Source organism: Colossoma macropomum, unplaced genomic scaffold, assembly GCF_904425465.1.
Source record: "Colossoma macropomum unplaced genomic scaffold, Colossoma_macropomum, whole genome shotgun sequence".
In the NCBI taxonomy this organism is placed as follows: Eukaryota; Metazoa; Chordata; class Actinopteri; order Characiformes; family Serrasalmidae; genus Colossoma; species Colossoma macropomum.
In genome coordinates this window covers 18,392,574-18,415,561 of record NW_023494810.1, presented here as the reverse complement: position 1 = coordinate 18,415,561, position 22,988 = coordinate 18,392,574, and the positions used below count along the sequence as shown (strand labels likewise).

The following is a 22,988-nucleotide window of genomic DNA, read 5'->3' as shown; positions in this document are numbered from 1 at the left end:
TGGCAATTTTAACTCAAAATTAAATAAATGAAGAATGGTCTCTGACTTTTACACAGTACATATCTGACATTTTTCAGCCCTTTCCCCTAATCATGAACAGCAGGTAACCCTGAGCTGATCAGAACTAATAATCTTTCCAATGAAGGCTTATGCTAGACATTCATGCATATCACATGAATCCTAACCAAGACAGAAGGCAAGAATCAAGATCAGATCCAAGTGAAAAATCTGAATTGAGCAGTAAGGCTTGTAATGTAAATGTAGCCTTAGAGTGATTTGATCATACGGAAGGAGTTGGAGACATGACTAAAGAAATGATCCTCCAATCACTTTATTCCATTTATCACTGAAAGACTTTAATGTATAGAAAGGGTAACACTACAGTGTAATTGTGTTCTTCAGACAGACCAGTACACTGGAAATTAAAGTAAATGAATATAATACTGCAAGTCCAGATTTCTGATATTATGTTCAGAAGTTATCAGGTGGAATACAAATGCAAATAATATGGGATCAAAAGCACCTTTGTTAACTTTGGATTTTCTTAAATTTAGCAGCATATCTGTGATGCATAATATGTGAATACCAAAGACCAACTTCATCTATGAACAGGGACTATCCAGTTAGCTTTGTTTTGGCTATGAGAATTCCACATTCTGACTGTAAACTCACTGTACAGTTTTCAAGCTCCTTCCATTATAAATTAACAAATCTTTTTCATTACTTACTTTTAGATTTTCACATTATAATAATTTGTTTTTGCAAAAAAATGATCAATTTCCTCCAAAAGTATAGCAGCAGTTCTACTGGGATTTATAACCCCACTTTGTACACACAACTTTACAACACAGTTGCTGAGAGCTGGTTGGGGAGTCATTTGAGTAAAAGGTGATGTTTAAGGCAATGTTACCAGGTCCATCAAATCTGTGCAAACACCACTAAAGCAAGTAAGAGTGAATATTTTGTAACTGCTAATGAAAATTGAGCCGCTCTTAAATTCTTATTTAATCTGGACATACAGAAGGAACAATAAAGCAGATAATGTAAAACTCAAGGCAATGCAGAAGTGCTGATTATTTGACATAGTACAAAACATCACAACGTCCCACTGACACACACATTTGTCCAGTCTTGAACACCCTCAGTAGTGCAGCGACAACCATTTACATTATAGATTCCTACATCGTTTTTGACCATTACGGAATGACATCTGGCCTACGTTGGAGCTGCTCCTTCATAGACTACAATCTGATCCGCTGTCTGTTATCAACACGCCAACATTCATCAGGGATCGCATCCTTCATGTGAAGTTTTTCACACTTTCAGCAGCTCCCCTCTTACACAGTCTCTGCAGACAGTAAAACAAAGACTTAATCATATAATATCAAAAGCAGCCCAAAGCAAATTAGTACCATGCTAATCAACAATTTTACACAAAGAGCTTAAAATGCATTGTCTTAGTTTAACATCTTTACTGCACACAATTTTCAAAATTATTAACTGATCACACACACACAGCATCTATGCTGCTTTTCCTCCTGGGTCACTTTGGGGGTTGTGTGCCTATCCCAGCAGTCATCAAGTGGAAGGCAGGAAACACCCTGGACAGGCTGCCAGTCCATCACAGGGCAGACACACAGACATATACATCCTCACACACTAACACCTAGGGGCAATTCAGCATGTCCAATTCGCCAGACTGCATGTCTTTGGACTGTGGGAGGAAACCGGAGCACCCAGAGGAAACCCACACAGACACAGTGAGAACATGCAAACTCCACACTGAAAGAATCCTGGACGTCTGGCCGGGGAATCGAACACAGGCCCCTCTTGCTGTGAGGCAACAGCGCCACCGTGCCGCCATCATTATTAACTAATCACATGTAAGTTAAAAGAATTGGGTCAGTTTTGTGTCAGTCTTGGACTAAATTGCAGTGCCAGTGATGAATCACCTTCAAAGATTCTTTTTAGTCTAGGAGGAGGCTTAGTCTGGGTCTGGGAAAGTGGCCCATTAAGTGTTAAGATCAATAAGGAAGCAAGCATTATCACCTGGGGTTTATTTCACAAACCACGATTTCTCAGCTTGCCAGAAGTCCAGGCTGTCCACAGATAAAGGTCAAGGGAAATCACTATTGGACAATCCTCACTTAATTTTGACATTTTTCAGCTAACAGAGATACTGGTTTGTGCAAAACTTTATTCCTGACAACAGTGATGCAAACAGCAAAAAATTTCAAAATGTAAAAATAGGATGCAGTAGGTTCTCTTCTCTTAATAATGTTCTAAACTGTGAATTTTGGTAAGTCTTATGTTTTGGATACACCTCCAACTGTTTTTTTCTGATTTAATGCACTGCTTCATTTTGGCTGATACTACAATTAAGACCATCTTGAGCATTCAGCATAACTGTAAATGCACAGAACAGTCTGAAAACAGCTGCTGTAATAAAACTACATTTAACAGAAGGAATAACTGTAGGGAATTTAAGCTACAGGGTTTTCCGCAGGTGTGTGTTTTACTCATGGGTTCTTTCCCCATCACACAGGGTTGCCAGATTTGCTGTTTTCTGGTTAGTTTAAAAGTGCACAGAAGATCAATCAATCAACCTTTATTTAAACTTAGAGTACACTGAGGGAGAACCTCATTTACAATGTAGCTGAGCCAATATAGAAATCAGGGATTGAGAAGTTAAATAGTAAAAATGTGACAAATGCTAAAAAGCAATAATAATCATTGTAGTAAATTAAAAAAAATAAATAAACCATTAAAATTAAACATAATTGTAAGTTTAAAGAGAAGATAAAAATAAATCAAAAATAAATGAAAAAATAAAAGATGTAAAACATTGGCTTGGGAACATTAAAATAAAAAAGAACAGAATAATAAAAATGAAACAATAACTAAAAACATACCAAATTTTATTTATTTACTTTTATTTATTTTAAAATCAATTAAAACAGTTGCAGGCTGATTGGAAGCGGTTAGAAACTAACACACCAGTGAGTGAAGCTTTAAAGTTTTCTGTAATACATTCCAGCTCACTGGTGCACTGTAGCTAAATGCAGATTTTCACAATTCAGTAAAAGCTCTCAGCACCTGAAGGGTAATCCAATCACTGGAACACGTCTGGTAAAATGCATTACTTACGCTGAGCATTTCTGTGATGTACGATGGCATGCAGCCCATAAGTGTTTTATAGATAAAGAGAAGCCAGCGAACAGACAGAAATGACAAGCCAAACTTTTCATACAGTACACAGTGTTTGGTGTTGTATGGATCACCAGTAATGAATCTTAAAGCATAGTGGTATAAAGAATCTAGAGATGTTAGAGTAGTTACAGATGCATTTCTTTATATTATGTCGCCATAATCCAGGGTAGACGTTGATTTAAAAATCTTTTTCCTTTTTTGGGAAACATAAATTTGAGTGTGTTAATATGGTGTTAAAAAGTGCATTTATCATCTAGCCATATGCCGAGATATTTGTACTCACTAACTCTTTCAATGTCAGATCCCTTTAGAGTTGTGATTTTAAAAGCATTAAGATCAATGTAAGAGGCTCTGGAAAACAGCATAAACTTAGTTTTCTCAACATTTAAGACTAGTCTTGTGACTGTAAAAAGCTTATTGTAGGACATTAAAAGACTGCTGCAGTTTATCCACTGCAGTGCCAATACAGTCAGCCAAGCAGTACGAGATGATGTCATCCGCATATAAATGTGCCGTGCAATCAACAACAGAGGTGGCAATGTCATTAATGTAAACATTAAATAGTACTGATCCGAGAATGGAACGTGGTGGGACCCCTTTAGTTACCAGTAGAAGCTCTGATTTACTTTGTCCCAGGGCCACACTTTGCTGTCTATTGGACAGATAATTTCTAAACCAGTTGGTGGGTATGTGGTCAAAAACAATATTTTGTAGATTTTTTAAAGGTATGAATGATAATGATAATGATAAATTGTATCAAAGGCTTTAGAGAGATCAATAAAAATGACTGCACACTGTTTCTTTCAATGGATCTGAAAAGATCTTCTAAGATGAAAGGAGCAGCAGAAATTGTGCTGTGCTTTTCTCTAAAACCAGGTTGGTAGTTAGACAGGACTGAATTTCTATGAAGAAATATTTTGAGTTAATCATTCACAAAGGTTTCTAAGATTTTAGCTAAGCATGACAATTTTGAGATGAGTCTATAGTTACTGTAGTCTGAGACATCACCTCCTTTGTGAAGTGGAATTACATGTGCTGTTTTCCAGATACTGGGAATTCTGCTTGATGAAATAGATACATAAAAAAAAAGTACGTAACGCATTCCAAAATAATCGGGGTCGCAAGCCTCAGAATGTAGGGCTCCTCTCCTGTATTATTTTTTAGTGTTCATGGTTTTGAGGACTTCGGCTACTAAGCGAGGAGAGAACGGGTGAATTGAAAAGAGATGAAAATTGAATCAGAAAAAAGATGAAACGTATGTTTTTGTTTTGAGTACTTTCTAAATGTACAGCTGCCATGGAAAAAGGTTTGAAAATATAAGCAAATCATCTTATAAATGTATATGTATTCTAGTGTTAAACAGCTGGCAAACCAAGGACATGCAGTCCCATTTGATCATTCTAAACCTGAAGGAGGACAAACATGCATGTACTATCACAAAAACAGATCTTTATAAAGAGACGCTTAAAACTAGTACGATACCACTAAACAATAAGAGTACTCACAAGCGATGACTTGAAAGAAGATTAGGTAGATCCAGAAAGATTATTTAAAAAAATATGCTGTTTTTTAAACCCCATTTCAGACATTTTGCGTTTGAACAGATTTTGGGTCAGTTTCAGCTTCTAATGGGTTTTAATGAAACTTTCGGCTGTCCATTCTGTTTTACACTGATGGATGTGAGAGACGCATAGCACGAGTGTGGTCACATGACCACTACAACTTGCAGGACATTCACACATTCTGTGTTTGCACTTCAGCAAGAAACATCTACAGATATTCTTTAACCAAATGGATAAACAGTCAAATTAGCCACCCTGCTCAACAAAGATATAATTCTTAAAAGAACACAGTACATTTGTTTAACTCTGACTTGTGATTAAGCAATTGCTTCAAGCCAGGTAGACCATCCTGGAAATCTGTTTCAGCATGGAGTGTTGAAGCAGCATTTTGTTTAATACAACCCCATTCCATGTAAATGAAAATAGAATGCAATGATATTTTCAAATCATGTAAACTCTATATTTAATTGAAAATAGTACAAAGTCAACATATCCATGTTTTTTGAAAAATATATACCCATTTTAATTTTGATGTCAGCAATATGTTTCAAAAAAAGTTGGAACAGCTGTGCTGCATCACTTCCTCTTTTAACACACTGTGAGCTTTTGGAAACTGCTGTAGTTTTGAAAGTGAAATGTTTTCCCATTCTCGCTTGATATAAGATTTCAGCTGCTCAACAATTTGGGGTGTCCTTTGTTGTATTTCTCACCGCGCCAAATGTTTTCGACAGGTGACAGGTCAGGACTGCAGGCAGGGCTGTTTAGCACCCTACCTCTTTTGCCATAGAGCCATGTTGTTGTACTTGTAGAATTGCTGATATAAGCAAGGCCTTCCCTGAAAAAGATGTCGTCTAGGTGGCAGCATGTGCTGACAAAACCTGTTTATGTCATTCAGCGTTAATGGTGCCTTCATAGATGTGCAAGTCATCCATGCAATGTGCATAATGCATCCCTATACCATCACAGATGCTGGCTTTTGAACTGTGTGCTGATAACAAGCTGGATGGTTTTTAGCCCTGAGGATGCAGTGTCCATGATTTCCAAAAAGAATTTTAAATTCTGATTCATAGGACCACAGGACACTTTTCCACTCTGCCTCAATCCATCTTAAATGAGCTTGGGCCCAGAGAAGGTGGCGGTGTTTATGGATCCTGTTTATATATGGTTTCTTCTTTGAATGTAAGTGTTTTAACTAGCATTTGTGGATGCAGCAATGAACTGTGTTCACAGACAAGGGTTTTTGAAAGTGCTCCTGAGCCCCTGCAGTGTTTTCCATTGCAGAATCAAGTCTGTTTTTAATGTAATGCTGCCTGAGGGCCTGAGGATCACGGCCAGCCAATACTGGCTTTCGGCCTTGTCCCTTGCATACAGAGATTTCACTGGATTCTCTTAATCTTTTAATGATGTGATGTACTGTAGATGGTGAAACGCCCAAGTTCTTTGATATTTTATGGTGAGAAACTTTATTCTTAAACTGTTGCACTATTTGCTCACAATGTCTTTCACAGCGTGGTGAACTCCTCCCTCTCTTTACTTCTTAAAGGCTTAGCCTCTCTGGGATGGGATTTTTATTCCAAATCATGTTACTGACCTCTGGCCAATTAAACACCAGGGGTTTTTTACCATTACAAAACTTTACCAGGCTTTTGTTGCTCTGTCCCTTTCAACTTTTTTTAAACGTGTCAATTTCAAAACAGACATCTTTCAAAAAAAAATTGAAACATTTACTATGTTGTCTTTGTACTATTTTCAATTAAATATAAACTTCAAATAATATGTACATTATTGCATTCTGTTTTCAATTACATTTTACACAGCATCCCCATTTTTTTGGAAATGGGGTTGTAATAACAATTATTTATAGAGCAATTTTCATACCTTCCGGTTCTGGCGACGCGGCTAGCTGCAGCGGCCACTTCGGGAACAGCAAAACGGTGCTTTTTTGCTATTTTTTTGTTTACTATCTGTCGTGTAACCCAACCAAAACTAAATATCATGACTGCTTCAACGAGCACCAGTGTCTACCATCGCCAGAGCCAGCTACAGCTGAGAAATCAGCCTCAATCTCAATCTCTGCTTCCAAACGAACTGCGAGAAGAGCTGCGCAAGCTAGGCCTGCTAAGATCCACGGCGCTGCGTGAGCCTGCTAGCCGAAAGCGATGTGCGAGAAGGCGGAAGCGAGGCAAGTGAGCCAGGGTGCGCGCTAGGCTAATGGCTAACTCCAGATGACCAGCCGTTCCATCGCTTCTTCTCTCAAACGTTTGTTCCTTGGAGAATAAACTGGACTACCTCTGGATTCAGCGGGCCACCCAGTGTGAGTTCAGAGACTGCTGTGTTTTCGTTTTTACAGAGACATGGATTACGAGCTCCACTCCAGGCTTAGCCGTTCAGCTCGACGGCCTGTTGTGCTACCGTGTGGACAGAGACGCTGAGCTGTGCAGTAAGACTCGAGGTGGGGGACTGTGTGTTTACATCAACACTGAACGGTGTAAAAGCGCGAAGCTAGTCTCTAGTCACTGCTCACCGCTGGTGGAGTTTGCGATTGTCAGAGCCAGATCATTTTTTTTGCCAAGAGAGCTAACTACAATGTACATAGTAGCGGTGTATATAGCTCCCAGTGCTAATGCTAACACCGCACTGAACGAGCTGTACAGCGCTATCAGCAATCTGCAAAACACACACCCAGACGGACTGTTTATTGTTGCTGGAGATTTAAACCATGCTAATCTGAAGTCAGTGCTCCCAAAATTTCACCAGTATGTGGACTTTGCAACCCGGGGGCTAACGTGCTGGATCTTGTTTACACGAACATCCCCGGCGCGTACAGGGCCAAGCCCCACCCCCACTACGGCTACTCAGACCACATCTCTGTGATGCACACTCCAGACCGCTCATCAGACATGCCAAACCAGACCAGAAGCAAGTGAGAACCTGGCCACCAGGAGCTCTCTCTGCTCTTCAGGACTGTTTTGAGCACACCGATTGGGAAATGTTCAGAGAGGCAGCAACCTCTGGTGACTCCATCAACCTGGAGGAGTATACAGAATCAGTGACTGGCTACATCAGCAAGTGCATTGATGATGTTATGTCTCCAAACTCGTCACAACTCACCCCAACCAGAAACCATGGATGACTGCAGAGGTGCGCACACTGCTGAGAACCCGTGACAAGGCTTTCAAGTCAAGGGACAAAGCAAGCCTCAGGATAGCAAGAGCCAAGCTTTCCCGGGCCATCAAAGAGGCTAAGCGTGCCTACTCAAAGAAAATCTACAATCTCTTTAAAAACACTGTTGACACACGGCGCATGTGGCAGGGCATCCAAGCCATCACCAACTACAAGCCACCTCCACCTGCTTGTGACAGTGATGCCTCCCTTCCAGATGTGCTGAATAATTTCTATGCTTGGTTTGAAGCACAGAATGGCACGACAGTGAGGAAAACCACTCCTCCTCCAAGTGAACAGATACTGTGTCTGTCCACAGCGAGTCAACCCACGGAAAGCACCAGGATCCGACAGCATACCGGGCAGAGTGCTCAGAGAATGCGCTGAACAGCTGGCTGATGTTCTCACGGACATATTCAACATCTCTCTGAGCACTGCAGTCGTTCCAACATGCTTCAAGTCCACCGTCATAATCCCTGTGCCGAAGAAGCCTCCAGTGTCCTGCCTCAATGACTACCGTCCCATTGCACTCACTCCAATCATCATGAAGTGCTTTGAGAGGCTTGTCATGAGGCATATTAAAGACCAGCTTCCTCCTTCACTGGACCCACTGCAATTTGCATATCGCCCCAACCGCTCAACAGACGACGCCATCTCCACCACACTCCACCTGGCTCTCACCCACCTGGACAATAGAGACACCTATGTCTGCTGTTCATAGACTTCAGTTCAGCATTCAACATCATCCCCAAGCAGCTGATTGGAAAACTGAGCCTGCTGTGCCTGAACACCTCCCTCTGTAACTGGGTCCTGGATATCCTGACTGAGAGACCTCAGTTAGTCAGGATAGGTAATAACATCTCCAGCACCACCACAATGAGCACCGGTGCCCCTCAGGGCTGTGTGCTTAGTCCGCTGCTGTTTACCCTGCTGACTCATGACTGTACTGCAAAGTACAGCTCAAACCACATCATTAAGTTTGCTGATGACACGACTGTGGTGGGTCTGATCAGCAAAAATGATGAGTCAGCATACAGAGAGGAGGTGCAGCGGCTAACAGACTGGTGCGGAACCAACAACCTGTCTCTGGATGTAGACAAAACTAAGGAGATGGTTGTTGACTTCCGGAGAGTGCAAGGTGACCACCGCCCACTTAACATCACTGGCTCTGCTGTGGAAATCGTCAGGAGCACTAAGTTCTTCGGTGTCCACATCACAGAGAACCTCACCTGGTCCCTCAACACCAACTCCATAGCCAAGAGAGCCCAGCAGCGCCTCTACTTCCTGCAGAGACTGAAGAAGGCTCATCTCCCCCCTCCCATCCTCACCATGTTCTACAGGGGGACTGTGGAGAGCATCCTGAGCAGCTGCATCATCGCCTCGTTTGCGAATTGCACCACCTCTGACTGCAAGACCCTACAGCGTATAGTGAGGACAGCTGAGAGGATCATCGGGGTCTCTCTCCCGTCCATCATGGACATCTACACCACACATATCCGGAAAGCCACCAGCATTGTGGACGACCCCATCCATCCCTCACACGGACTTTTTTCACTGTTGCCGTCTGGCAGAAGGTACCGGAGCATCCGTGCCATCACCGCCAGACTCTGCAACAGCTTTGTTCCTCAAGCAATCAGGTTTTTAAATTCACAAGGACTGAACTAAACCCCCCACCCCACACACCTCTCTGGAACATTGCTGCTAATACTGTGTTTACACTGTTTTACTACCTCAGTAACTGCTGTGCTCATGTATGGAATGACAATAAAAGCCTCTTGACTTGACTTGATACTGGTGGCAGCTCAAGTGTATTACAGACAGGTGATTTTGGCACAAAAACGCAAAAGTGCAAAAAGTATGATAGCGAACAAAATAAAATATTTTACATGTATTCACCCATGACTCTCGCTCTTACGTCAAAGTCCTCCCCACAAATTAAATGTATGTCATCAGATTAGGTTGTTCAAAACCTACAAATATTTTTTTTGACCGCCTAATAATCTGAAAATGACATGAGAATAATATTCCATCATATTCAATGGAAAACCAATTTTTCACGTTTTCCTTAAAGGTGCCATAAAAATGCATTTATTCAGCATTTTAAATTGTTCTGTAATGTCTACATAGAAGGTCTGTGACATTGGTCAGGGTGAAAAATACCCAGATGCAGTTTTACATGCCCATTTGCAATCCTATGATTTGGCCCTAGAATGAAACAAGCTGTTTTATTTTGTTTGGTGAACTGATTAATAATTTTATGAGCAGTGCTCCAATTTGCTGGTTTCCAACATGGCACTGCAATGGCTCTCAGAGAAGCAACATGTCAAAATAGACACAGACATAAAAATAAAATTAACATCCAAATAAATAAGCTAGATTGTCAAACTGTTTAGTTAGCTATGCTAGTTACTTGGAGCTTGCTAGTAGCTAGCGTTACCTGTGCTAGCTACTTGCGTTTAATCTCAACAACAACACAAAGTAAATTAAAATTGTTAGCTCACTATAAAACTTTCAATTTAAGATGATTTGGCTTCAAATGTCAAAAAGTGAATAAAATCACACAGCTTGGCTAGCTACTTATAGGTTGCAGTTGAGGTTGGAATGCTTAATAAAGTGTCCCTCTTTTCAGTGTCTGAAAAGAAGCCTGCTCAATACTGTCCAAGGGTTGAGAAACTGTCCAGAGTGAAATGTACAGAGCAAACGAACAACTTTAAATTAAAGTTGTCTGGGATCCTGTTAAAGATGCAGGGGCTAAAGCTGGCTTCCTATTTCAACTTGTTCTGTGAGTTTTTCATTCCAAATTATTGGTTCCACAGTTCTATTCTGGCACCCATCCAAGCTGTAGCATTTAAGGTGGAACAGAACATTCAATCAAAAAGCTGGGGAACAGAAAGCCAACTTCAGCCTTGTTTAAAGCTGAACATTAACCATGTCCATTTATACTTTGGCTCTTTATGAGATATGAATAGTGTCGACATTCCCTTCACAGCCTGGAATGTTATGTTTCTGTCTGCCATTTTCATTGCTCTTGCTCCTTTGTCATTGTTTCACTGGGCTAAAACATGGGCTGGTGAATGCAAATTTTGGGGGTGTAAACATTAATGAGTCAAGACTGTTACATAACAGTTTTATGCAAATGCAGGATTTGCATTTAAAGGAGGAGACAACAGTGTTTAACATTCACAGTATGTCAAATTCTTCTTATTCAACTATGCCAATGAAAATGCAGTTTTCCATGCTATGGCACCTTTAAGAGGCACTTGAAAAAGCATTTATCATTTTGTATTCCCTGTGGCCTGAATCAAGCCAATGTATACTGTTCTACCTCAACTGCACGACTCTGAACATTAAAACATGAAAACAAAAAAAAAACTCAAAGCCGACGTTGAACGTTGGCTGCCAATTCCCAGTCCAATGATAATGGTAATGAAATACTGCATTCATTTAAGACAGGTAGCTAGATGGTTAAGGTAAATTAAAATTAAATTAAACATTTTGATATGTTTTCTACTTGTGAGCAGCTTAAGCTATGTGTAAATTAAGCAGCCACTCCCATCTCTGTAATTTATTTCTTATAATGTAATAATGAAGTAATGTAATAAACATTACAGAAGTTCTGTGTTAAAATTATCCCACCTCCCCACATAAAACTAATCCCACTTGAATAGTACTTACGAATCATCCACATTTATAATTAACCAATTCAACCACTGTATTTGAAGAAAAGAGGTATTACCTTGATTGATTATCTTGCTGGCATTCCTCATCTTTCATCAGCCAATGATCTTTTGCTGGTGCTTTTTCTGAAGGCTGCTTGATCCCTTCTGGATTTTCCTCTGCTAGCACAGGAGCTTGAGTATCTAGACTGTGTAGAATTCTTTGTTGTTCTGGTCTAAGATATTCTGATTTTACTTGTTCGATGTTGAGCTCCTTACAATTAGCTTGGTCATTCTGCCTCTGTGACTTTTTCTTGATGTATTTATTACCTTCCACAAAGTGCTCATTAGCTGGTGTGTGCTGGTGGCTTTCTTGCTTCTTTGAAGGCCCGTTGTCATAACAGGAACCGCCATCTTTATCCAAGTGCTGGTTATTCATATGCTTTCTGCTGGCTTTAGCCATGTGCTCTGCTTCATTTAGTTTCTTTGAGTTGATCGTGATGGACTCTGTCTTTGGCTCATGGTAGGAGCTGTTACCCTCCCATTGGTCCTCCACCACCTCTGTGTACTGCTGAAGTGAGGGCTTCTCTTCTATAGCAGCTATCTTCTTAACCTCATCCTTTTTCAAAGTGTATTGTAGGTGAACTATCCTGCACTGCTCATCTTTGTCAGTGTTGTACAAAGTGTTGTTTGCTTGGCTCTTCTGATGCTCCAAAAACATAGCGTCAGTTTCTCCTTGTTTAATTTTACTGTTGAAGTGTGACCTGTCTAAGATAGCCTTAGATGGCTGAGGGTGGTCCTCCAAGGCAGAGAGGTCTTGGTCGCTGTAGAGGACGGCAGTGAAGTCTGCTGAGGGAACCTGAGGGGCTCCCAGCGATGACTTTGGGGAAAGTTTCTCTGGTTGAGCAGGAAGAGACTGCGAGGAGAACTGATTATCTTCCTGAATGCATGCATAATTTGAGCAGAGAGAGGTTTGGGGCACATTTCCTACAAAATGCCCCAAAGCCAACTTTGAGTCTACTAAGCTATGGCTGTGAAATGGTTTATCAACCTCCCATACAGACTCGTCCCTGGTTGCTATAAGCTTCCGTTCTGGAAATAAGCTGTGGTTGATACTTTGCTTCAAAGCCTCTAGCTGCTCAGGCAATTTGCTCTTGTTCTTACTAAGGACTGCATCCACCAGACTGCCAGTCTGGACCAGCAAAAACTCACCTGATCCAGTGCTGCTACAAATTACGATAGAGTCAGGTGTCTTTGTTTTGCTGGTGTTGTCAGATGTGTTGCCCTCCTTTTTAGTGCAAATAGTACTGTGGCTGGTGCTTTCATCAATATTTCCATTATTAGATTTGCTGCTGGTGGCAAAGTTGCTGTTGCTGCTTTCTTTTGTGTCGACAGTTGCTTTGTCATGCCTGTATATGAAAGCTGAGCTTGTGTTAAGTTTGCTGGTGCCATTTGTGTTATTTACATTACAATCAATCTTCCTAACAATATTAGTCAAGTTTATGATGCTACCTTCACTGCAACTACTGTTTTTTTTCTGAGTAGTGCTGGTTAACCAAATAGCACTAGATATGCCAGAACTACTTGATCCAGTTTCATTTTTTTCACCATGTATATGATTGCTAGCGATATTGGTTTGGCTCGCTGAGCTGCTTTCAGCTTTCTGCGAAGATAATCCATTTCCAGCTTCCTTGGTGGCGATGCCATGTCGGACAGTGACCAGTGACGTTTGGACCACTGACTGGTGCTTCAGGGAGGACCCCTGGGCTGTGCCAGGCTGTGTCACTATGACTCCTCCTTTCCTCCCTATCACACTGCCCTTTGATGCATGTGGTATGATGCCAGCACCTGCCGAGGTGGGCTGGCCAGAGACATAATGGTGGGGAACCTGTGGATGAGATTGACTTTGTAATGCTTTAGGTGCAGCTTGGAACACAGTGTTGAACATCCTCCTCCTCGTGTCCTCGATTTCCTCAGGAGACCAGCTGATGCCCTGCTTTAGCCTCTGAGCCGTGAACCACAGCTTAATCTGCTCCTCTGGAAAACCTGATACCACAGTCAGGTAACACAGCTCTGCTTTGGTGGGGTATGGGAACTTTCCAAAAGAAGCCTTAAGGAAACTGCTTAGATCCATGGCTGGGTCGTAGGTGGGAATGCTACTTAGAGGAATCATTACTTTTGGGAGACTGCTGTTTAAATCAGGAGAAGAAGCAAAATTCCAGAGAGGCTTCACATTCTGTGTTACTTGTATTCCCGTATTTGTCATTTTCGGCACAGGGATGGAAGAGGTACCAGTGAGAATTTGTGATGTGGGTACGTTCCTCCCTGAAGAGCCATTGGTCACTGTCATGGACTTTTCATGAATAATATCTGCTTTCTGTACCTCAACTGTGTGGGAGACAACAATTTTCTTGTGATCTCCTTTGACCATCATCTTCATTATGGGTGTTTTGGTGATGGATATTCCAGCATCGCTGAAATTCTCCTTTTCTGTAAACAGCATCTGTTCTACTGTCAGAACTCCATCTCGCATAGTAACCTGCAAAGCTGCTCTACCAGGGCTTCCCTCTGCTTGCAGTTCAGGATGTGTTTTTGCATTATGCGATGCCAGACCCTCAAATTTTGCCAGTGAAACCTTGCAACTCAGGCAGTAAAATATTGTTTGCGTGCGAAAGTCCACATGGCAGCTGTCCATATGGTTGAGAAAAAGGCTCAGATCTGTTGTTTGAAAGCTGCATGGTGGGCATCTGTGTGTTCCCCTTTCAGACAGGCTGGAGGTCCTCTGTGCCTCTTCCTCCTCTTCCTGACCAGAGATGCTCAGGATGCTGTCTTCAGGAATTGTGGGCAGTAGCTCCGGTAAACAACCCAGCACAATCTCATCTCGCAGGTGTTTGCTCTTCGCCGGGATCATGCAGGGAACGGTGGACTTTCTTTTGCTGGCCATAGTGCAGGGATGAGTGAACAGTTAGGACTGCGTGCTCGGAATCGATGGAAATTCAGTGTCGTTGGCCAGCCATGATGACAGTGGAGGCTGTCTTTAGGTATTGTGATTTTTCCCCATTGTAAAGCAGAGCTCCAGCAACCCTCTGGGAATCTGTGGATGAATAAAAATATTGTAATGAAACTAATTTGACGTGAGCAGAGATGCCAGCACCTACCATTTGAAATTTATCCAAAAAGCTTCGCTTTTCATCAAGTAAAATACGTAATCCATGCTGAAAAGTATGGATGGTATGCAGATTTAATTGCTGACAGTGGAAACACATCGCACACTTCCAGTGAACTAAAAGCCATGTCTGTTATGTGGTTAGAAGAGTTTGTATACGTGCTAGGAAAAATTTAAAAAACAGAATTAGAAACATTAATAATACATAAATTAATGTATAAGCCATGGACACCATCATTATTTCCCTTGGCATAAATCATGCAATCAAAAAACACTGAGTTATTTGTAGTTCACCATACTGCAGCATACCCACGTTTGTGATTTGACCATATGTTCACTCCCTTCCGCACCTTTATATCTCCTGCCTATTTTCCACAGTCATCCGCACACTACACTTCAGGCATTTTGGGGCCTTTTCAGGATAAGGTTCATCTGCGGTTCACATTTTTCCGCCTGTTCTGTTTTAATAATCATGTAAATATCTTGTAATGATTGTTTCTCTGGGCACTCAACCATATGTAGCTTAGTTTATGAGTCTGGAACATGAAATCTGAAAGTAAAGGCAGTGCTGTGTGTCCTCCAACCATAGCAAGTGGAAATGCCTTTACCTCAGCTGGCACTGCACTAGGACTACTGATGCTACAGGCTTTTGTCTCTATCTCAGAGCTTTTCCGTCTATTAAAACCTAACTAAGTTTGTCTCATTTGGGTAGACCCATGCCAGTAAATACCTGGTGAATACTGGTAATATCATGCATGGTTTTTCATGCAATACACATCTGTAAAATGTGTTCCATTCAGGCTTCTGTTTTGGGTCTGGTTCAGACCTCTGTTGAACTTGTCTTTCATTAGACTATAAAAAAAAAAACTGTATAAAAATGTGGTCTCAGTGTGTATGTTTTTTCAGCATGACCGCCTGTCTTTTAAATAAAAGATGAAACCGTTCTGGAATTAAAAATTCCTGAGATGACTGCCCAGAATATACAGCTCTCCCAGACGAGCTGTGACATCCTTGATACAACTGACTCTCTTTATTTCTCATGACGGCTGCCTTCCAGCTGGGAAAAAAATAATAATAATAAAACTAGGTCACCAGCATCTTATGCCATAATCCCGGTTCTCTGCATCCAGACATGGGCATTTACTGTACATTCAGCCAGCCCAGGGGTCATAAAACATGTCATCAGATCAGAGTACTGTTAACCCTTTACACAAACTGAGGGTACAAGGAGGCTGATAGAAACTCTACATCAGAGCGTACCTGGCAGTAGGATTAACAGCAAAGCTTTTTTTCATACCCAGAGCTAGGGCTGCAACAAACGACTAATTTGACAGTTGAATAATCTATCGATTACTGAAACAAATAATCGATTATTTGGATTATGAATCACTACATTACCAAATAACTTTTATGTAGTCTTTAGTTTTTAAATTTAGCTTGTGGTTGTTTTATATATTTGCTAACAGTGAAGACAATAAAGATGAATAACATTCAAGAATTCACTGTTTTAATTAACTTTCCTGCTAATACAGAAGATAGAAAAAAAACTCCAATGTATTTTTCCTGTCAGAATTTATAATGAAGGATGTGCCAAGTAGCAGCAATAAAATATAACAAAACTAAATCAGTTTTTCTTTAATCAAATAAATTTTTAAAAAATCTAAATTTAAATGTTAAATATTAACAGTGCAGTCTGTGCATTCTGTTGTGTGTCTACACTTTGCTGCAACTACATTCTACAATCACAGGTCTTTATTCAAACAGAGGAAAGTCAGTGTCTCTCCGTGCTCTTGTGAGATTCTTGCTGTCCTTTGAGAGCAGATACTCCCCGCTGCAGAGAAGATGCGCTCTGATGGAGCGGATGGGAAAGTGGCGAACGTTTGTGGAAAACTTGTTCTCTTTGAACAATTAAATATGAACGATTTTAGTCTAAATGCTTCATTTCAACGGTAACCCTTTGTCCAGCTACCCTGTGTGTACACGGAGAACTACCTCCTTAAACTGTTAGCGAGTGGAGCTAAACGTTCGCGGAGAACAGAAACCTGTTTGGAAACGCTCTCGTGTTCACCGAAACCAAACGCACCGGTAGCCTTGACGTTAAGACGACGATGCAGTGTTTAAAAAGTCTAAACGTTATCTGGAAGGTGAACAGGGTCGCTGTGAATAATAGTTACTTGCTCCTCTGTTCCAACTCCGTTAACAATTCCAGAGAAAATGCATTTCGAAATAGAAAATGTTACATCTTGGTTCACAGCATGAAGTAGGACGGCTTTTAGCAATAACATTTGCCGACTAGCTCGCTAGCACAACTATCGCCGCGTCCTAAACCACACACTTCTATACTTCACACACTACACTAATAAGTGCACTTCTAATGGTATATGCGCTATTTTTACACATTATTTAGTGTGCTAGTATGCGGTTTGGGATGCGGTATATCTTACCGAGATATCTTCTTCATCCAGTAAGCCGACAAGTTTCCTCTTCAGATGCTACAGTACGGAGGATGTGCTCCTGTGCCAGCTAAGGTCGGCTTACAAAAAGCACAACTGATAACATTTTTTCTAAGTTTACCTCCACACTTTTGAGGATTTTGTTCTTGAGGCAGCCATCGCACTGTTAACTCTCCAGTGAGCGGCTATGTCAAAACTCTTCTAGTGAGCGCGAGAAAGACGCGGAATGACGTCACCAACTAATCGACTACTAAATTAGTTGCCAACTAATTTGGTCATCGATTTTAGTCGACTAAGTCGAATAATCGTTGCACCCATACCCAGAGCTGAACACAATGTTCCATTTTTCATTTTCCAACAAAGTGCTGTTTTTACAAATTAATTTATGGTGTTAAAGCAGGTGTTGTGGAGGAACAGGAACATTACCATTTCACTTGGTTTTAGTCTTGCAAGCCATCATCTGAGAGTGGGTGGGTTTTGGCCAAGAACCACCGACTTGACACAAAAAAGGGCCATGTGACTGACATGTGAAGCAACCAATTACAAACCATTTTTTTGCTTGACATTTACACTTACCCACGTTTGTGATTTGACCATATGTTCACTCCCTTCCGCACCTTTATATCTCCTGCCTATTTTCCACAGTCATCCGCACACTACACTTCAGGCATTTTGGGGCCTTTTCAGGATAAGGTTCATCTGCGGTTCACATTTTTCCGCCTGTTCTGTTTTAATAATCATGTAAATATCTTGTAATGATTGTTTCTCTGGGCACTCAACCATATGTAGCTTAGTTTATGAGTCTGGAACATGAAATCTGAAAGTAAAGGCAGTGCTGTGTGTCCTCCAACCATAGCAAGTGGAAATGCCTTTACCTCAGCTGGCACTGCACTAGGACTACTGATGCTACAGGCTTTTGTCTCTATCTCAGAGCTTTTCCGTCTATTAGAACCTAACTAAGTTTGTCTCATTTGGGTAGACCCATGCCAGTAAATACCTGGTGAATACTGGTAATATCATGCATGATTTTTCATGCAATACACATCTGTAAAATGTGTTCCATTCAGGCTTCTGTTTTGGGTCTGGTTCAGACCTCTGTTGAACATGTGAAGCAACCAATTACAAACCATTTTTTTTGCTTGACATTTAAGGGGAAGGTGATTGTCAAAACAAAAAGACACCCATATGGAACAAAGTGGTACACCTGTTAGCAAACATACAAGATCTTATGATTTACTAATCACTAAATTCTTCAAAGAAAACCACTGCATAACGTTTTTACGCTGTGATGCTTCACAACATCTTTAAATCCAGCAACTATATCTTGCTTGAAAAGGCTTGCTCTGCAGAGTGCATAACTACTCGAAAGTTTCCAGTCTCACTGAGGAAAAACTAGTGCGGAGAAGCGTGTACACATGGCACTGTGGAGAGGCACTCAGAGTACAACTGACAAAATTACAATGGTTGTCAGCATACAATAAATATCAGACAGTCTGTGTACCTTTGTGGGTGGAGCTTTTGAGGCTGAGACAAGGCTTGCTTCAGAAAAAGTTACATAAAAAAAACAGGTAAGAGAATGGGCCGCTTTATCTGAAACGATCAGACACAGCACAGGAGGCTTCCAGACAGTGAGCTATTGAAGGAGTTCTGAAAGAGTGGCCTCGTGTTACAAACTGAACCACACACTCCTTCCCTCCTGTGTGTGTGTACTTTTGTTGCTCTTGTGCTGGACCTGAATGCCTTTTCATCTTAAGCAACATGATCTCTCAAAACTAGCGATGATCTACACTTCATCTTTTCTGTACCAATTATTTGGGCTAAGAAACACAGAGTCTGTGTTATAATTCTGTGTACTGTGGTGTGTGTATTTAAGCTTGGGACAATCACATCAAAATTGTTCAATCCAAAAAAAAGAGACAATTTAATACAGCCCACCCTAAAAAAAAGAGGCTACAAAAACCAAGGCCTACAGGCTACCCTAACACAGTTACTTTTAGCCATTGTGTTATTTTACCAAAAAGCAATTTATAGGCTGCTACAGTGTGATTTATTGAACTCATTGTTGGCTTAAACACAAGCTTGAAGACTAGTTGTCCATTATTGAACTAGTGGTTCCACACTTAATGAGGCAGTGTTGGCATCGTTCCTTAACCGAAACATCAGTGTGCCAGACGCAGAAAAAAATGTAATTGGAGTATGCTGAGCAAAAATGTATTCACTACATGCTGCATACTGTAGGTAGGACAAGGAGTCTTTTGGATTAGAGTTAGGCTGATGCCCTACTTCTCCTCTCTACAGAACTGGAGAATGTAGTGAATAGGCATGGGCTTGAAGGGTCCAAAATAAATCCTCGAAGACAAAAATCACCACAGTTAGCCATTCATCTTCAGTTTAATGAATGTTCGGACCACCTTCTTCCTGGGCAGGTTTGAAGTTTCACTGCATGTAATAGCTCCTCCATTTATAAAGCAAATGTAGCACTAATCTGAAGGAAGTTGTGTGCCATGCAGTGCCCTTTAAGCTGGCATGCCTTGATTACAATTCCTGTATGTCTAGACATGTGCCAGCCTAGAAAAAGAGCATGTGACAGTGCATCATCACCATACAACTGCTGTGAAGTGCTATTAGCTATTTGTGAGAAGCCTGTATATGTATGTCCAGTCGTGTGTGTGCATGTCCATCGTGCTCCTCTTACCCCTACTCTGTGAGGCCAGACTGTGCTGCCACTCATGTGTTAACATTGCCATAGCAACCCGTCTCCCTTCCCATTGCCTTACCCACTGCACACTCGGAGGACTAAATCCCCAAACCCACACACACATATGGACGAAGGCTTTTATGCTCTCCAAAAAAAGCCAAATTCCAAGCTTTTCAGGGGGTTTTTGTGCCAGTCATAGATGCCACTTCTCAAATTCATCTAAACAAATTTAGTCTATTGTATCTGCCATTACAAAATCATAACATATAACCAGAACAAAAATATACATTATCGTGATTTATGTTTTTTTTTTGTATTTGTTTTAAACACAATTTTGCTTTCCGAAATGATTCTGCAGACCTGTGACTAAAGCAGCTCCAAAGAGTTCTGACAGATTTTTTTCGCTTTCACCTATCAGAGATAAGCGTGTGTGAGATTTGTTTAGTTTAATAGCCGGGCCGACGCTGATTAAAACCAAAATGGAAGATGGCGGAGCACCATGAATTGTACTGTCCAGCCTAAAATGGCTGACACTGTAACCACAGACAAGTGCCATGTCTCAGCAAACACCAGCTCTAACACACACACACGCTCCGCTCACACACCTCACACTCTCGCTGCAGAAGCGGTCCGACTGAGAACGAAGTCTGAGTTAAAGGAGCTGGAGTTAGGTTTTTTCTGAAAAGGGTTTTGGAACCAATTTCCAATCTGTGATCATTTATGTGTGGGTGTGTGTTAATGTGATGATGTAAAACACACCTGCCATCCTTCAGCTAAAAAAATATTATTATCTTTTCACAATAGGTAACACACAGTAAGATTCTTAAGAGTATTTTTTTCAGTTTCATTTTAACGACTGACTAAAAAAAAGCTGTATATCCATTTAGAACTATTTTAGACATAAAGTGGCTTGAACAGAATAACAGCTGACATATAATATCTCTGTATGCTAATCTAATGTTTTCTAACAAGAAGGTACACTGGCAGATTATTTAGTGACTCAGCTTTACTCTGCACTAAAATTAATGTGATGGCATATTGTAATATTAAACTTGAAGAACTGATAGTATTAATTGCACATTAATTATTTGAACTATTTGATTATTTATCACAGACAATGCACATTATTCAAAATAAAATAGTTTTACCAGTGCTAGCATACTAACTCATTTTCAACTATATTCACTGAACAATTTATAATGGGCCTGAGGTGATATTTTAGAGCTAAATTATCCCATGATCATTCGAATTTGTGTCATTTATTATGGTTTGAGTCAACTCTTCCTAATCTGATAATTGCTAATAACTTTATAATAACAGCTAATAACTAAAATGTCATATTATATTTTTGTATTATGTCACATGGGCAATGCATTTAATCAAACGAAGTAAGCGGTGATTACTGCTGCCAATGAAGAAAACGGCATGCCATCTGTGTATGTGTGAGAAGGAAGCGACCAGAACATCAACACAGGACACAAGAGAACTAGGACAAACCTGTCGAAACGCACGCGCGCGCGCGCACACACACGCGTTTGTCTTGCTATACCTGTAAGGTTTCTATTGATGTTTGTATGACTGTAGCCAACCTCACCCTAACCTTAACCTCAGTACGCAAAAGGCAGCAAAATATCCTCATTTGAGCAAAAATCCTATCACTGTGAGGACATGAGGTCCTCACAAGTATAGCAAGACAAGAGCACACGCACATACACACACAGGATGCTCTGCTCTCTGTACATTACTCGGTGAGATGCTGCATTTCCCTCAGACTAAAATACACACACCGCCCCAAACCGCTGTACAGATTTTAGAGAAACTAAGTTAGATCACAGAATCGCTGCTTACTAAAACCCCGGTCTCTCTCTCCCTCACTCACTCACTCTCTCTCACACACACACACACACACACACACACACACACACACACACACACACAGCTGCTGAAGCTGGAAATGAGGCGCCGAGAAGGAGAAACAAACACAAACAGCGCGCGCGCGCGCACGCACTCACACGACTAGCCCACATTCCTCAAACTGCTTAAGCCCCATTAGCTATTAGCTTCGTTAGCCCCATTAGCCGCGTTAGCTCGGTTAGCCTCGTACTTCAGCGCTTTAGCCCCGCTAACGTTAACTTTCCCCAGCTTCCCCCTCTTCTCCGCCGGTTCTTCCCACCTTTCCCCCGGTCTCTCTCTCCTCCATTCCGCCGTTCCGCCATTTTTACCCTCTCTCCGCAGCACCTCAGTGTTAGTTATCCATTGGCGCTCTCCTACCTGCTCTCAGGGTTTCCGTCCTAAAGCGCGCGGGCTTTTTTTTTTGTTGTTGAAGCTCCTCGCGTGGAGCTCTCCCCGCTTGAACCCGTGAACTGGCGCGAACCCGCAGCGCAGCGCGAACTCTCACTACCGGGAGCGCGCTGGGAGGAGGAGGAGCGGCACGTGACGGAGTGCGCAGCCGCAACACTATAATTAATGATGGTAAATATTTGTATAAATGGTGATATTTTAGTCTTTTTACTAAATTTAACAGCGTGTAACTTAAATATAGAACAACATCAGAGATAATAATATTAATAACACTATCACTACCATTACTACAATAATAATAATAATAATAATAATAATATAACAATAATAATAATAATAATAATAATAATAATAATAATGTTAGTCATTATTGTAGAATGTTCTATTCTAATCACTGTAGCCATGCCGTAGCTACAGTTGACCATAGTAGTATTGTTAATTAATGTTATGTGTAGGTGTTTTTTGGGATATTCTGTGTTGGGGTGTGTGTGGGGGGGGGTGTTAACATCAGGGTGAGGCCTGTGGCTGGTGGTGATCTCCGCTGCAAGTTTGTGTGTTATTACATGCCTTTTCTGTTGGTGTGTCATTAAAGAGCACTTTCTCGCTGCAGATCATTGCCACTCCTGTGTCTTACTCCCTACAGATGTCAAAATATGACTCTTCTTTGATGTTGCTGATATCTGAAGTTCCTCCCACCTTCAAGCGGCATCAGAAGGTGGTCTACCGATTCATGAAACCGGAAAATCTCACTCTGCTTCATTTCTGCTTCCTTGCCATTTA

At 41.2% G+C, this 22,988-nt stretch overlaps 1 protein-coding gene across 2 annotated transcripts; it reads right to left on the bottom strand.

Annotated features, from left to right (window-relative positions):
• Positions 1–975: 975 nt before the first annotated feature.
• si:ch211-232b12.5 (zinc fingers and homeoboxes protein 1) lies at positions 976–22,327 on the bottom strand. 2 transcript variants are annotated; one of them, XM_036560085.1, is made up of 3 exons: positions 22,179–22,327; positions 11,671–14,684; positions 976–1,348 (listed from the first exon to the last, which is right to left on the bottom strand). In XM_036560085.1, exons 2-3 carry the CDS (start codon positions 14,532–14,534, stop codon positions 1,315–1,317), a joined length of 2,898 nt encoding a protein of 965 aa, XP_036415978.1. In that variant the 5' UTR covers positions 14,535–14,684; positions 22,179–22,327; the 3' UTR covers positions 976–1,314. The 2 variants fall into 2 exon arrangements, with proteins under 2 accessions (XP_036415978.1, XP_036415979.1); XM_036560086.1 differs by having other exon boundaries at positions 22,081–22,194.
• Positions 22,328–22,988: the final 661 nt, after the last annotated feature.